Source organism: Cheilinus undulatus, linkage group 14 (assembly GCF_018320785.1).
Source record: "Cheilinus undulatus linkage group 14, ASM1832078v1, whole genome shotgun sequence".
Taxonomy (NCBI): Eukaryota; Metazoa; Chordata; class Actinopteri; order Labriformes; family Labridae; genus Cheilinus; species Cheilinus undulatus.
The window spans coordinates 9,747,422-9,763,879 of record NC_054878.1 but is presented as its reverse complement, the minus strand read 5'-3'; the positions used below and the strand labels follow the sequence as shown (position 1 = coordinate 9,763,879).

The 16,458-nt window shown below is 39.0% G+C and overlaps 2 protein-coding genes across 3 annotated transcripts in view; both read left to right on the top strand.

Moving 5' to 3' along the window:
• cenpe (centromere protein E) overlaps nucleotides 1-6,514 on the top strand; it is a 39,818-nt gene extending 33,304 nt beyond the window's left edge. The window contains exons 49-55 of one of the 2 annotated variants that reach the window (XM_041804580.1): nucleotides 249-425; nucleotides 1,021-1,121; nucleotides 1,427-1,524; nucleotides 3,507-3,642; nucleotides 3,727-4,094; nucleotides 4,176-4,214; nucleotides 6,335-6,514. In XM_041804580.1, the coding sequence (XP_041660514.1) occupies nucleotides 249-425; nucleotides 1,021-1,121; nucleotides 1,427-1,524; nucleotides 3,507-3,642; nucleotides 3,727-4,094; nucleotides 4,176-4,214; nucleotides 6,335-6,414 (999 nt within the window). In that variant the 3' untranslated portion in view covers nucleotides 6,415-6,514. The remainder of the gene's footprint in view (nucleotides 1-248; nucleotides 426-1,020; nucleotides 1,122-1,426; nucleotides 1,525-3,506; nucleotides 3,643-3,726; nucleotides 4,095-4,175; nucleotides 4,215-6,334) is intronic. The other variant, XM_041804581.1, reaches the window with a different exon arrangement.
• A 1,453-nt stretch (nucleotides 6,515-7,967) lies between these two features.
• rad51 (RAD51 recombinase) lies at nucleotides 7,968-15,184 on the top strand. The gene is made up of 10 exons (XM_041806130.1): nucleotides 7,968-8,068; nucleotides 9,203-9,297; nucleotides 10,901-11,038; nucleotides 12,006-12,123; nucleotides 12,280-12,371; nucleotides 12,517-12,611; nucleotides 12,760-12,873; nucleotides 12,987-13,116; nucleotides 13,226-13,347; nucleotides 13,520-15,184. The coding sequence occupies exons 2-10, from the start codon at nucleotides 9,214-9,216 to the stop codon at nucleotides 13,641-13,643; spliced, it is 1,017 nt and encodes a 338-aa protein (XP_041662064.1). The 5' UTR covers nucleotides 7,968-8,068; nucleotides 9,203-9,213; the 3' UTR covers nucleotides 13,644-15,184.
• Nucleotides 15,185-16,458: the final 1,274 nt, after the last annotated feature.

Below are 16,458 nucleotides of genomic sequence, written 5' to 3'. Positions count from 1 at the left end.
TATGTTATGGGCGTTTTTTTTTTTTGTTTGTTTGTTTGTTTGTTTTTTTAGGTTAAAATGGTACCAACCGGCATTTTGGTTTATGGATTTTTCTTTTATGTCAGTGGAAGTGTCTGTAAATCACTATTCTTGGGAATATGTATCTCTCCCTTACCAGGCTCTCTGCACCACTGTGATATGAAATATCTGGCAATATTAGGATACTGGGAGTCTCCTCATTGGTGACGAATGTGTTTCTTTGCTTTTAGGTTCTGTGTGCAGAGAAAGAGCAGCTAGAAGAGGCTCAAATGAAAACCAACAACAGGCTATCCAACCATATTGAGGCCACACAGCTGCTGCAGACGGAGCTGCAGGACAGTCGAGCACAAGTGGAGGAGAAGGAGAACATGATCCATACTCTGAAGAGCAAACTAAGAGAGTCTGAGGTCCGTCTGAAGCCGCTTCTGTTACAATTATCCAGAATTATGCTGCAGAGTAAACTCTGAGCAACATTACTCTAGGGCTGTCACAAAACCAGACCTTTGGTTTTTTGGTTCAACTCTGGCAAAATCAAGCAATGTTGATGCATATTTTAGTACCACAGGGACACTACTAGAGTCCTGCACACATAATGTCAGGTACTTTCTTTTTTCAAATTAAAAAATTGCACACATGATGTCTAAGTTGCTTAAAAAAATGTGACATTTTTCCATATGGGAAAGTTGCAAAAGCTTTGTGCAACTTTGTGTGCAGAGTATCTTGTAATTTTTGATGCGCTCATTTTTTTTTCCTACATACCATTTTTATAGAACAGATGGGTTTTTGTGTGCTTGTTTTAGTTTGCAATTTAGACATTACCCTACAAGGCTTTTTACCTTTTTGACCTAATTGATCAGTAAAAAAATGGAGACTGTTTCAAAACATATGGTATGGATGAGTATGGGAATTTTCCACAATTTTCCTTAATCATGGTCTTGTTTTTTTTTTGTTTTTTTTTTCTGAGAGACTTTTTAAGATGATGTTTTTGTCTTTGCTCTTTAGAAAAATGCCTCCCCCAGTGCTGCTGAGATGGAGAAACTACGAACTAAATTATTCAAAATGGAGGTGGAGCTGACTTCAGCATCTGATAAGCACCAGCAAGAGTAAGAGCACCCTCGGGTGAACATTGACATTTTGTTTTGGATTTTTTGTATTTTTTTATAAACAATTTTTCAAAATGTATCAGCATTGGATGAAAGAGGTTTTGACCTCTTAATAATAGTGTTTAAGTCTGTCAGTGCATAGTTTAAAAATAGTGAAAAAAATTTGATTTGCTAATTTCTGAGGAGGCTCACAAAGGTCTATAACCCCTGTCTTAGCTGTCACACTTCCTCCAATAAGCACAAAAGTATGACTTTTTTTTGGGGGGGGGTGTGTCATTTTCTGATGGACTGTTTGTTGTTGTCAGGATCCAGAGGATGACCTCGGTGCTAAAAGAAAAAGAAGAGTCTCTGAGGAAGCTGAAGGAGACTTTGAGGAAGTCACAGCAGCAGGGAGAAGAGTCTTGTAAGTCTACATTCATATATTTGATCAGAATTTAACTTTAAATACATCACACCAGAATAATTATGTAAGATCATTTCTTCTTCGTACTGTTCCAATTTAATAGATTACAGGTCCCATTCATATCTGCTTATTGATTCCAGTTGTTATTGATTCTTGATTTTTATTGTGCTTGCAACTTTTTGCAGCCTGCAGGCTTGCCTTTTTTGAAATGAAAATTTGCACACCAAAATTGTTAGCACATCTGAAATCCCAACAGTGAGCTTTCAGTCTTGACAGATTTTTTTTTCCTCAATTATTTATAAAAGCAACCAGTGCAACTCTTACAAGAAAAAATAAATGATTGACAAATTGTCTTATTAGTTATTCTCTTGGCTGTTTCTAATGTGGTGACACATGCACTAGGTTATGCTACCATGCTAATTCTGTCATATTCACAACCAAAATAATATTCATCCATCCTTCCTTCATCAGAGGGGCCCTGCCATCACTATGCATTTTTGTATATGGTCCTCAGTGGAGAAAGTTTGGAGACATCTGCCCTAAAACAACCTTTTGATGGCATACTGAACTCATGTCTGAGTACAAGATCACAGTAAAATGCTTTTATCAGTCTCTATGCCCTCTTCTTTGTCACTGCACCTGTATTTTTGGATTTTATTTCTCTCCTGCTGTTACTGGCACCACCACATTTCCTGATGTTAACATTTAACAGCAAAGTACTAGAACAAAATAACAAATTGGGACTTTTATTGTGAAAATAAAAAATAGTGTTTTTAACACTAGGGCTGGGCAATTAATCGCAAATTAGATTAAATCGCTGTTTGGCCTGCTGTAATTTTCAAATCACAGACAGTGCAATATTTTTTTTTTCCTGAAATGTGTTAAAATACTAATTTGATACAATTTTTTGCAGCAGAAATTTCATGCTCTACACATTGTGCACATATACAATTGTTTTTTTTCCAAAATAGTACAGTAAAATCCTACTTTTCCAGTAGATGTATATGATTTTCTTAATCAAAATGAGAATAAACTCAAAAATTATCATCCTTTCAGTTTAGTAATCGATGTCAAATTTGCTATATGAGCCAAAATCACAATTACATTTTTTTTTAATCTTTCATCCCTAGTTTAATTTATCTAGGATTGCATTAGTTATAATATAGAATGATTTATTTCTTATGTTTGTTGAGTAATACATAAGATGAGGAACCTTAATTGCATATTAAATCACAATATCAGGGGTAAAAAATTGCAACTAGATGATTTTTTGAAATCATTCAGCCCTATTTAACACTCAAAGTCCCTTTCTGGAATAACTGTGAATTAAAACAAGCAAGTCGTTAATTAAAACACACCTTTAACAGTTACATCACTTTTATATTACCTGCTGTAGTGTTTAGCCCAAGACAAACTGATTTGAACCATTACAGCCCTCAGCTTGTGCTAAGGCCTCAGGTAAGCCAACAGGGAGGCTCTGCAAAGCAAGTACCCTAGCTGTATGCTGTTATTACAGACACCAAATATGGAGCAGAGAGAACACTCGTTTGGCTTGTTGCCTTGCTGCTCTTTAGTGTTGAAGGGAAACATGCTGATGACTGACACAAACTGAGCTGTTGTCTGTCACAGATCACTCTGTTTTTCTGGTAGTTTGAGCTGTTGGTGGCGCTGACTTTGCCTTGTGTGTGCACTAAAACTCAGTGCATGCATTTAAACAGATGATGGCATTGCAGAAGCCCATTTCATGGCAGAAATTATACCAGTGAAATTGGTTTACCAACCACCACTAAATAACAAGCTATCAGTATTGTATTTTGCACACCCAAGCACCGTTGACTTAGCAGTACTAAAGAGATGTTACCCTTGTCAAAATATCATTTTGATTTGGTTCATTAATTACACAAAAGATACATTTTAAATAAAAAACACATGGCTAAATTCCTAGGCACTTTTTGGCACTGATGTATTTTTGTTGAATGTAGTCCTGCAGGGTGAAGACCTTCATGCCAGACTCACTAATCCCCGAGGATTTGTGATCAAGACGAGCATCCAGCAGGAGAAGACCAAACTGGAGGAAGAGGTCAAACAGCTGAAGATGAAAATAACCGAGCTGGAGGGGTGAGCTGCATCCGTTTGGGAGGGTGAGTTTTCAGACAGGTGGTGTTTTTCGTTTTGTCTTACATCTTCTCCTCGTCTCCTCAGCCTAGTGTCCAGTCAGCAGGCCGAGATCAGTAAGTGGAAGAGCAGAGCGGTCAAACTGAAGGCCAAGAACAAAGCTGATGCAGACAAGCCTTCACCTCCCTGCACTCCCACCAAAAGAGGCTTCCCCGTCACCGCCGACTCCTCCAACTTCTACAGCTCACCCAAGAAGTTTGTGGTCACTCCGAGGAAGGTCCTGGACTCTCCCAGGAAGGTCCTGGACTCTCCCAGGAAGCTGCTGGGCTCTCCAAATGTCTCTCTGCTCGGCTCTCCTAAAAGCAGATTCTTTGACGTGGGTGTGAGCTCAGAGCTGCTGTCGAAGTCGCGTCCCAAACAGTTCTTTGATAACTCCAGCCTGGGAACTGTTCCAGGTAAGCTCCACCTTAAAACTTGTCCCTTGTACTGTTAATTGACCTTGACCTCATAAAGACCCAGGTTCTTTGTTTCACCAGAGGTCTCCCATGTTCCTGATTCTCCAGCAGCAGAGAGGGGTAATTGTTGTAACGTCTGTGTGTTTCACTAAGGGTGTGCTAACAGGGGTGATGGGACTCTAACAGTCTGACGCTGAGTCTTAGAGGCAAAGCTTACCACTGGGTAGAGAGACTTGTCATAAAGCTAGCCTGTCTATGCAGTACATAAGGTGGAGGCATTTCTAAAATCAATGCTACAGCACAGGAGAAATTCAAGAGGGTTCAAATACTTCAACAGCTAGAGCACTCTGGACTCAATGCCTTTTAAGGCCACGTCATGTCTTTCCAATAGAGCTCAACATTGTGGTTTTTGAAGGTAAATTAACTTTTTTTTCCTCCATAGCACAGGGGTCATCAACTACCTTTGTACAAGGGCCAGCTTATGTCTATGCAGACACTGTGAGGGCTGGCATGTTAAATGCTCTAAATAAAAGAAACATTTTTGTCTAAATAATAGTATTTACTTTGGAATGTACCTTATTTTTTGCCTTTGTCCCTATTCACACAGTTGAATCCTTAAACTGTCCCATTTCTCTGGGGCTGCCATGTAATTTGATGTGAATATGCTGCGTCCTTTTTGGTGAAAAACACATTAAGGAAAAAGATATTTATATTAAATTTACACAGAAATCTGCTGCTTTAATGAAGAAAGGACTTATTAAGTTTGTCACACATCTTAATTGTCAATGGTTAATAATAGTTGGATTTTTGTAAAACTGATCACACATTAAGCTTTTTTTTTTTAAGATTTCAATCTCACTTAGTTCAGAGTTACTTGTATATCTGTTGGTATTACAAAAGGAAAGAAAGAAAAATACAATAAATACAGCAATATATTTTTTTCCTCAGCACTTTTTCTAAATTGAATTGAGCTTCCGAGGGCCGGATGGGAAGCTGTGGGGGGCCTGATGTGGCTCCCGGCCCTCCAGTTTATCATCAGTGCCATAGCAGATTTGATTATTGGCCATACTGTCAGAAATATCCAAGGTAGACCCACCATAAGCTACCTCTGAAACGATGGTATGTGCTCCTGTAGAAGACAAAAGTCTAAAGAAGTTTTGAAGGCAGAAAAAAATATTTATTTGATTTGCACCAAAAATACAACAGTAACCTCGATCCTAGAGTGTCACAGTGAGTGTCATTTAAGATTGAAATGCTACAATAAAGATAACTGCAGAAAAAAGGGCATAAATAGTTTGAAAGCTTGAAAAACAATCCTTAACAATGAAAAAAGAATCGCAATGGATGATGAATGCATAGTTCCTTCATCCTCAGAGAAATATGTACGCAGTCAAGTGCCTTTGCCTTTTTCTCCATGTTCGAATGCCATTTTTGTGCCAAAACAACAGTCTATATTCAGGTTGTTGATTAGCTTGGTTCATGCATTAAAAGCATCATAACGATTTTGCATAACAGGATTCAAATGGTAGACTTTTCTTTTGGAAGAAAAGCTGACGAATAAGTGGGCTTTATTGATGAGAACAGCCAGACTTCAAATCCCTGCTCTCCAGAGTAGCCAAGCCCTGAGAGCAATGGGATTAAACATTATTGCGTAGCATTTTGTGCTTCTGGCAGTGTCAGTGAAAAGCTCTGGAGTTGTTTCTATTGATTAAGCCAGCAATCACTCTGTAACAGCAGGAGCTGCACCACTGGAAACAGTGGATACTGAGATGTAGTTCAGACCTTAGATTTCAACAGTTAATCCCAAGATACGGACATCAAACAAGTTGGTATATTAAGAAAAATAATTATTCACTCATTGTTACAGGAGAACAGAGCTGAATATAATGTAATAATGACTGTCTACTGAAGGCTTTCATTATTTGGGCCACTTTAATTGAAAAACAGCCCCTTGTTGTCAACTTTGAAGGATTTCTGTTTTTCTATGCAGGAATTCATAAACCATGGATTTGCAAACTAAAACATATGTTTTCTAGCCATTTTCGTCTAACCTAAGCATGACAAGTATTGAAAAACACACTTTCTCCAACTGACAGCACTCAGGTTGTGGTGTATGGTAGTTTGATTCTTAAGGTCCATGATTTTTAACACAAATTCAAAGAACCCAGTAAGAATCCCATCTTGTAATCCTGGCGTTTGTGACCGTTTTCGTCTTACCCAATGTGTCTACTGTGTTTCAGATGCCAGTGTGTCCGCAGACAAAAAAGACGAGTGGTGGCCTCAGTCTCCAAAACAGGAGGAAATGTGCAAAACCCAGTGAACTGTTCCACAAGTGCAATACTTTTACACGTATTTCTAATGTTTCCAGCTTTTATTTTTGTTTTATGCTTTACTTCCATCCTTTTGTGTCTCAATGTTGAACAATAAATTTCTCTTCACTGACTCTGTTGTTTCTGTATTTGAAGAGCCAAATGGAAACTTAAAAAAATCAGAATGTTATCCCGCACTTACCAAGTATTAGGTGGGTCACCGAAGCAGTTTAACAGTTTAGTTTCAGTTAACTTTGTTTATTTTTTCTGCTGATTTGTGAATCTTTATTTAGCACCCAGTATGTCAGTAACCCATGAATGTCCCCAGTGGAATTTCCTTCACTGCACTCCAGGACCAGCTGAGCAAAAACAAATCAGTTTACAGATTTTTTTAAATCAGTCAAGGTCTGAGGCTTCAGTGCCTGTTTTTCTAAACAACTACTTCTAGTTATTTGCCACAAGGGTCAGCATATTGTTCATATTTTGCAATAAAAAAAGCTCTATAACATTGGGCTAAGAGTTTCTGATCATCTTAGTTCAAAGTGCTTTGTGTGAATTTTTGTTGTATATGTTTAAAAGAATCAGAAAATGTATGTTATCAAACATTTATTTTTGAGCTAGTGCAAGTTAAATCTCTATCATGTAAAGAAGAAGCCATATAAGAACACAATCCAGAAATGCTGCAGTCTTCTCAGGGCCAGTGCTCATTTAAAATGGAAAACTGTTCTGTGGTCAGATGCATCAAAAGTTGTCCTTTTCAGAAACCAAAGACTAAAGAGAGGAACCATCCAGTTTGTGATCAGTCCACAGTTCAAAAGCCTGCATTTCTGATGGTATGGGGTTGCCTTAGTACCTATGGCGTAGGCAGCTTACACATCAAGAAAGACACTATCAATGCTGAAAAGTGTACAGGGGTTTTAGAGCAACGTAGGCTCCAAATCCAGACGTCTCTTTCAGGGAGGCCTTGCATGTTTCGGCAAGACAACAAAACACCACATCCATCACAACAGCATGGTTTCACAGCAGAAAAGTCCAGGTGCTAAACTGGCCTGTCTGCAGTCCAGACTTTTCATCAACAGAAAACATCAATCAATCTGACAGAAGACTCAGGACTGTTGGAATCCTAAATCAGACAAGAATGGGACAACATTCCTCTCCTCACTCACCAACAACTGGTCTCATTGTTTACATACTGTGGTTACAATGGGATGCTCCACAATGGTAAAAACGGTCCTGTCCCTACTTTTTTGAGTTGTGTTGCTGCCATTAAATTTAAGTGAGCTAGTATTTTTCATGAAATGGTAAAATGTCTCAGTTTCATCATCTAACATGTTGTTAATGTTCTATTGTAAATAAAATATGGTTTTATGGGATTTGCGAATTATTATATTTAATGACTGAAACCTTAGACCTCTAATTTCAGCGCCGTACAGAAACAATCCAAACAAAAAGGAGCCCAGAGTGAGCTTTTCCACAGCATGCCAGTTTCAGCAGTTTTCAATTCATAATCTACGTGCTTTTATTTTGAAGGATTGTTGCAGGAATCTTGATGTGACCAATCAGGACTCCACGGATGCTGCATCATTACGTAGGACGTCATCGCGTCTCGCGCGGGAGCTTTGGTTATCGAACAGCCTAAATTTGAGGGAAACAAGAAGCGAGAAGGTATGTGAACAATATGGCTAATTATTTAATAAAATATGCACATTTAAGCGTTTGATAAACGTCTTATTGTAGCTATTTTAAACACCTTTACAAATTTTAATTTTAGCACAGTCGTGTGTTGGATTTACTTATCCAAATTTAGCTCTAAGTGTCAAACACAGAACAGCCGTGAAAACAGCGCTAATGCTAAAAAGCTAAGTAAGTGTCTGTCAGTCCAACTGGAGAACATGATCGTGTTTGGTGACAAACCTTACATGTTAATCGTTGCCTTTACCGCCACAGAGATCTTTGAAACATGTGCATAGTTTTGAGTTTGTGTGATAATAAGAACTTTGTCGTTTGCTGTTTAATGTCCAGTAGCGATGTCCTGTCCGTGAGTAAAGAAATATCGGATTTGGGTAGCGAACATCAGCATGAACCCCATCTACCATGTCTGGGCATGTCCTGTTTTCAGGCTTCAATGCGAGACCTTATTTACCCCGACCATAGAGAAATAAATGATGAAAAAGATCATCCCTTAACATACCGGTCTGTTTGATTACTTTTGGTTGGAGCAGAAAACGGTACGAAATGCAATGACGCATGCGCCAGTGTTATGGTTTAAAGCGTGACCGTGCTAACCGGTGACTTGCAGTCGAATTCGTCTGTGGTTGCTGTGTGAATACCGTAGTTACCAGGGTGGAAGCATATTTCTGCGACGAAGAAAGCTAAAAATGTTAAAGTAGAGCATATACGCACACAAAAGCTGACGTTATTAGACAGTAAGTCATAATTTTGTCTAAAACGAGATCTAAGGAATATGAGATATTAAACAAGCTTAATCTGAACATACCACTATATGCTAATTTTATGTATTTCATCTGGTAATTTGGGTTTCCAGCAAGTGTTTTTGTAAGAAATGAACCTGCCGGTATTGGGTTGTTAACTTGTCTAATAATGGAGTGAAACAGTTTAATTTTATAATGTTTACATTTAATAATTTTGTATTGAGAAGCAATAAACAGAAACCCAGAGAACATGTTTTGACATGTTATCATTTAGCTTTAATATGGCCATTGTCTAGCTCAATATAGTGGAGACAGTATTATACTCACCTGTCATTGATGTCACTGTCCTTTTCTCTCTCTCGATCAGGTTTTGTTACCATGGCGATGAGGAGTGAGGCCAGGGTGGAGGCAGAGGTGGAGGAGGAGGAAAACTTTGGGCCACAGCCTCTGTGTAGACTTGAGGTATAAATCATAACCACCTTACACACATTTTAAAATATCCCATTATCTGTCTGTGTGAGGGCAGGATTTGGGAAATTCACAATCAAGGTGATGGGCTAGTTCATCATCTTAATCTTATTTATTAGGGATGCATGGTACCACATTTTCCCAAGTACAAATATGAGTACGTAATTTGGGTCCTGTTCTTCACCCCATCTTGTTGAAAGTATAGCAGTACATAGTTTGCAGTGTGCCCCACTTATAGCATCCTAATTCATATTGACATTTGACCAAACTGCAGACATAGCTCCAACTTTGCCTTCCCACTCAATTAATCAGAGACAAACATGCTAATGCAAGTACATTATCTTTCATTTTTATCAGTATGAGTGCTGAGGCACTTAATTTTTCCGTCAATGACAGCAGTCCACCCGGGCCCTGAGGCAGCAAAGCAGCCCCAAACCATGATGGCCCCTCCACCATATTTCACAGTTGGGATGAGGTTTTGATGTCGGTGTGCTGTACCTTTTTTCCTCCACACATAGTGTTGTGTGTTCCTTCCAAACAACTCAATTTTGGTTTCATCTATGGACAGAATATTTTGCCAGTAGTGCTGTGGAACATCCAGGTGCTCTTTTGTAAACTTCAAACATGCAGCAATGTGTTTTTTGGACAGCAGTGGCTTCCTCCGTGGTGTCCTCCCATGAACTCCATTCTTGTTTAATGTTTTACTTATTGTAGATTTGTCAACACAGATGTTGGCATGTGCCAGAGATTTCTGTAAGTCTTTAGCTGACACTCTAGGAGTCTTCTTCACCTCATTGAGCATTCTGCGCTGTGCTCTCGCAGTCATCTTTACAGGACGACCACGCCTAGGGAGAGTAGCAACAGTGCTGAATCTTCTCCATTTGTAGACAGTCTGTCTTACCGTGGACACATGAACATCAAGGCTTTTATGGATACTTTTGTAACCCGTTCCAGCTTCATGCAAGTCAACAATTCTTGATCGTATGTCTTCTGAGAGCTCTTTTGCCAGGCATGGTTAACATCAGGCAATGCTTCTTGAGAACAGCAAATTAAAAACTGGTGTGTGTTTTTTATAGGGCAGGGCAGCTTTAACCAACACATCCAATCTCATCACATTGATTGGACTCCAGGTTGGCTCACTCCTGGCTCCAAATAGCTCTTGGAGATAGCCTAGGGGTTCACATACCTTTTCCACCCTGCACTGTGAATGTTTACATGTTTTGTTCAATAAAAACATATAATTTTTTGTGCAGTATTAGTTTAAGCAGACTGTGTTTGTCTATTGTTGTGAATTACTTGAAGATCGGAGCACATTTGATGACCAATTTATGCAGGAATCCAAGAAATCTCAAAGGTTTCACATACTTTTTCTAGCGACTGTAAGAACCAAAGCAATGCAGGAACACACCTAGACCTTTTTTTTCCACTAAGCTGCTTGTTTTAGCTATTAAAACTGTTTGGCTGCTTCTGTTCATTGTTGCAATCCAAAAACTTTCCATCATATAGATCCAAAATAAATTCAAACAAAGTCGCCAGGTTGTAATACTACTGTGAAATTATGCTTAAATGTCTCTTGCTTCAATGTCTTTGCATGCAGCAATGTGGAATCAGTGCCAGCGACATCAAAAAGCTGGAGGATGCCGGCTTCCACACCATCGAGGCTGTCGCCTACGCTCCAAAGAAAGAGCTGCTCAACATCAAAGGCATCAGTGAGGCCAAAGCTGACAAAATTCTGGTAAGAGACAGATCTAAGTTTATCTGCAGTTATTAAAGCTCTCTGGTTGATATTTATTTTTGCTGATGTTATCCTCTGATTCATACTGTAAAGTGCTTTATTGTCAAAGATATTTTAGTTGTTTAAAAGACAACTTTACTGTCTACACAATCCCAAACCTCTCCTCTCACAGAATCTTATCACTCGATTAATTTCAAGCTGTTTTCTCCTCTTTAGATAATTTTTATTAACACCAAAATAGTTATCCCCACGTTAACACATTTTACTGAATAGAGTTTTACTTTTAGTTTAGCTTTAAGAAGATATAAAAATGTATATGAGTTATTAGTTTCCATTTCTAGACTATGTCCTAAGTCTGAAATGTAAAGTAAGAAAACCCATGTGTTGTGCTTTTCAAAGCCCGACTTCTTCTTTCTAAATAAACCGTTTTGGGGTGCAGGTGGCATAACAGTCAGGTCTTGCCCCAAACATTTAGGTGGCTCGCGCTCAAGTCAAACTTTTTCCTCCTTTTCCACGTGTCATTCCCCACCCTCTCAACCCTGATCCTGACTCAAGCCACTGTCCTATCTTAATCAATAAAAATATAAGAGCTCAGAAATAGATCTATGAAGCTAGATGAATACATATGCATTCTGCTCAGGCTATGTGCACGATATGTAAATTTAAAAACAACAGGTTGTTGGTGATATTTATTGTTTTGCCAGCTCTTACTCTCAGCTTGTCTAATCCGCCTTTTCTGTCTCTCCATCTCCATGTGTCTGGAGGCTTGGTGATGAAGATGAAGCACATCACATTTACCACCCTAAACTATAACTGCAGGGCAGACAGCTTCAATTAATTATTACAATGGAAGCATAAGAAGATTTGGTTTTGTTTTGTGCGTGTTTTGTGTTTTGGTTGACTCTTTATGACCTCCAGTAATTCAACAATACCTCACCTTTACTTTTTATGTTTCCTTCCCTCTCAGACTGAAGCCGCCAAACTGGTGCCGATGGGTTTCACTACTGCTACAGAGTTTCACCAGAGGAGAGCCGAGATCATTCAGATTTCTACAGGCTCCAAGGAGCTCGACAAACTGCTGCAGGGTTGGTACATCATAAGTTTAGTGGGTTCATCAGTGCCTGTAATAGAGGGAGAGAGAGATAGTGCGTCCACCATCATAACATAAGAAAAAGAGGAGACAGAATCCAGCTGTGAATCTAGTAGTTGCAAAGAAAAATGCATTTTGTGTTTTTCTGCAGGAGGAATTGAGACCGGCTCCATCACAGAGATGTTTGGAGAGTTTCGGACGGGGAAAACCCAGCTGTGTCACACACTTGCTGTCACCTGCCAGGTATATCATATCTTGTGATTGATGAATCACATTTGATACAGTCTTTTGTGACTGCTGCGTCTGAAGTGATAGCCAAACATTAAAACGTGCTCATGTTTTGGTTCTGTTTGCTAGTGTTGTTTCTGAAAAGTCTTTGTGTCCTCAGCTGCCCATCGATCAGGGGGGAGGAGAAGGTAAAGCCATGTACATCGACACAGAGGGCACGTTCAGACCAGAGAGGCTCCTCGCTGTCGCTGAGAGGTTGGTCAGATATGATCAGGCTTCTTGTTAGAGGGCCACAACATTTTAAAATTAAATGTAGTTTAAAAGATTCTCTATAACTTTTCCTACATAAACTAAACTCAAAGTTAAGTTTGATGTTAAAGTCATGTGACTCCATGTGTTGTAGGTATGGGCTGGTGGGCAGTGATGTTCTAGACAACGTGGCGTACGCTCGAGCTTTCAACACAGACCATCAGACCCAGCTGCTGTACCAGGCCTCCGCCATGATGGCCGAGTCCAGGTCAGTTTGGGTTATTAGTTTCTCACAAGCTGATGGCCTGAGATCAGTACAAGTCATGTCAAGTCTTCTATGTTTTTATAAACAATGATAGAGATGCTCTGTTTGTGTGTCAGGTATGCTCTGCTGATCGTGGACAGTGCCACAGCTCTGTACAGAACAGATTACTCCGGTAGAGGAGAGCTGTCAGCGAGACAGGGACACCTGGGACGGTTCCTCCGCATGCTGCTCCGACTGGCAGACGAGGTAACAACTCACATTTTTTAAATGCTTTTCGCCATAATATCAGCAATTTTCCTCATATCGCTCACATTCATGATGTTTTTCTGTTCGCCTCTTTGACACATGACAACAGTTTGGCGTTGCCGTTGTGATAACCAACCAGGTGGTAGCACAGGTGGATGGGGCGGCCATGTTTTCTGCAGATCCAAAGAAACCTATCGGAGGCAATATCCTGGCTCACGCCTCGACCACACGGTGAGTGATGGTGGTTTTATATGTGCTGACAGACCGTCTGTACTTAACAAATAATCTAAAGGAGAATTGAGGCCAAAAATAGTTAAAAGGGGATTGATGAGTTTTTGTTCTGTTAAGGATCCTCTGGAGATTGAGATCCTTTGTCACCTTAAACTTGCTCCTGTCTTCGTAGTCTTTACTTGAGGAAAGGTCGAGGAGAGACGAGGATATGTAAGATCTACGACTCCCCGTGTTTACCTGAGGCTGAGGCCATGTTCGCCATCAATGCTGACGGAGTCGGTGACGCCAAGGACTGAAGAGCAGGAAACAGCAGAGGGTGGTGGTCGTTTCTGTCATTCCTGCTGATTCACACAGGACTAAGTTTTCTATTTCAGTCTTCACCTGCAATACCGCTGTCACGCAAAGCCTGATGGGATGGCGAGGGACGGTGGGAAGGGGTTTCGTTTGGATGAGGTGGTCCAGGCTGTAGATCTGACTTTGGAGCTCACATATGAAAGATTTAATGATTTCTTCAAAGTGACAACAAACTGCCCTCAACTCAAGAGAAATAAAACTACTCAGACATTTATAAGAAAAGTTCTTTTTCACTTTTAACATATAATATGACTTTACTTTCTTGTTACAATCCGTATGTGAAGAATTAAAAATAGCCTGATGCAACTAGAACAAAACACTTGTATCAAAATCCATGCTTTGTACTTAATAACAAGATCTTTGTCTCATGATTGCGAAAAAATTTTAAAACATAACTCGAATTTCAAGATCTTTGTTATAACAATAAATCTCCCAGTAGCATCCTTAATTACAAAATCATATAAAGAAAATCTGTAACCAACAAGATAAGGAACTTTTTCATGACTTTATAGTCTTATTTTCTCTGTTGAATGCAGTTTGTCGCTGTTGTTCTTCTGCAGTGTTGAAAAATAATTTGTAAATTATTTTAAATAATTTGTGATGTCTTGTTTTTTTTGTTTTCAGTTAGTTTATGTTTCTTTTGTGTGCTGTGTGTATAATTAGGATGTCTGGCAGTAAAATATTTACTCCAAGAGGAATGTGAGGATGAAGACAATCTGGCGGTCTATTTTTCTCTCCTGGGTTTAAGACTCAGAAGATAAGCACCAGGCAGGATCATTCAAAAATCAACCCTGATAAACAAAAAAGGAAATACTTTAAGCATCTTAGTAGAAGTAAATACTGGATGTTGCACATGTTAGTGACTGACAATAGAGGCTTTTTTCACAAAAATTAGCCTGACAAACATTTTCTCTACCGCTGCTAAAGTCATTAACTCAGGAGGGAAAAAACCTACATCGATCAAACTTATAAAACAGTAGACTTCTTTTTTTTTTGTTGCCTTACATTCCTCAAAGGCTTCGGTCTTCAACTGTTCATGGGGTGTGAAGCCATTGTTGTTGGGTTGTAGATGTGTACCTGAAAAAAAGTATGTGGTAGAAAGTCTATGATGCGCTTTTATTTTGAAGGACGTCTCCATCTCTGTTTTGTTTCATCTTTAGATCCATTTTAAGTCTGAACTGCCCCATTTTTCATTAAAAACCTTTGTGACTTAAAATGTAAAAATTTGGATTGTGATTTGGCGTATAGGAGGTTGTGGTGGATCCTGACACTCGACCAGTTTAGAACCACTGCTCTAAGAGTTTCTGGTTTAATGCTCTTTGACGTTAATTTGGCCTACAGTCTATAATTTAGCACATGTAACTTCTTATACAGCATTATTTTCTCCTTTTTCAGCTCGTACATGCTGCTGCTTTGTCTACTTTATTTCTGACCTTTTGTATATAAACCTCTAACAGCTAAATTAAATTTCTTTTACAATTAAGTTGACTTTTCTCAGTTATTTTCATTGTCATTCAACAAAGATGTTTTTTAGATGCTTATCCCAAATTATTGATTTTTTAACCCCATCAGGCCCACTTTATTTGGGTTATTCTTGTTTTTTTTTATTTCATCCACCACAATTCCAAAAAAGTCAGGACATCGTTTGGTATGTGAATAAAAACACAATACAGTAATTTGCAAGTCCTTTTCAACCTATATTTAGTTGAAGACAGTTTGAAGATAAGATATTGTGTTCAAACTGATACTTTTTTTTTCTTTTTTTTTTTTCAAATATATAAATTCTGACTTTGATGCCTACAATAGTTCTAAAGAAGTTAGGACAGAATCCAGAAAGACTGGGATGAATGTGAATGCTCCAAAACCACCTGAAATGAATCCCCCAGGTGAGTAGGTAAATTAATAACTGGTGATAACATCATGACTGGGTATGAAAGGAGCCCTCCTGAAAGGCTCAGTTGTTCTTTATCAAGGTTTGCTTTGTGAAAGACTGCATTAAACAGTGTATGAACAATTTTCCTTAACATGCAATCACCAAGAATTTAGAGATTTCACCATCCCCAGAGAATCTGGAGAAATCTCTGCACACAAGGAAAAAAGGCTAAAAACAAACATTAAACACTTGTGACCCCGTATCCCTCATGTGACACTGCATTAAAAATCGGCATCTTTCTGTGATTGATAACATTGTGGGCTCAGAAAAACTTTCAAAAACCATCATCAGTTAACACAGTACATCACTGCATCCACAAAAGTAGATTAAGACCCTACCATTTAAAGTGAAAACCACGTACGTATACCAACAACATCCTGGAATGTCAACAACCTCTCTGGTCCTAAACTCATCTTAGACGGACTGACCTAAAGTGGAAAAGTGTGCTGTTGTCTGACGAGTCCACCCTAGGTTGAAACGCCAGCATCTGCGATGGTTTGGGGGTGTATTAGCGTCCGTAGCATGGTTAACTTGCACATCTGTAAAGGCACCATTAATACTAAGAGGTGTTTACAGGTTTTGGAGCATCAATTGTTTCCATCCAGACATCTTTTTCAAGGACATCCGTGCTTATTTTAGTAAGAAAATGTAAAGCAACATCCTGGAAGAGTTACAACAGCATGGCTTCAAAATTGAAGAGAAAGGGTACTAAACTGGCCTGCATACAGTCCAGACTTGTCTACAATTGAAAATGTATGGCACATCATAAAGTGCAAAATACAACCAAAGAAACCCACATTGTTAAGCAAGTTAAGATCAAGAGT

Excerpts from the sequence above, each read along its gene's own strand:
- rad51 (XM_041806130.1), top strand. The coding sequence starts at position 9,214 with ATGGCGATGAGGAGTGAGGCCAGGGTGGAGGCAGAGGTGGAGGAGGAG. Across the intron at positions 11,039-12,005 it reads CCAAAGCTGACAAAATTCTG|ACTGAAGCCGCCAAACTGGT; the intron begins GTAAGAGACAGA and ends CTTCCCTCTCAG. Across the intron at positions 13,348-13,519 it reads GCTCACGCCTCGACCACACG|TCTTTACTTGAGGAAAGGTC; the intron begins GTGAGTGATGGT and ends CTGTCTTCGTAG.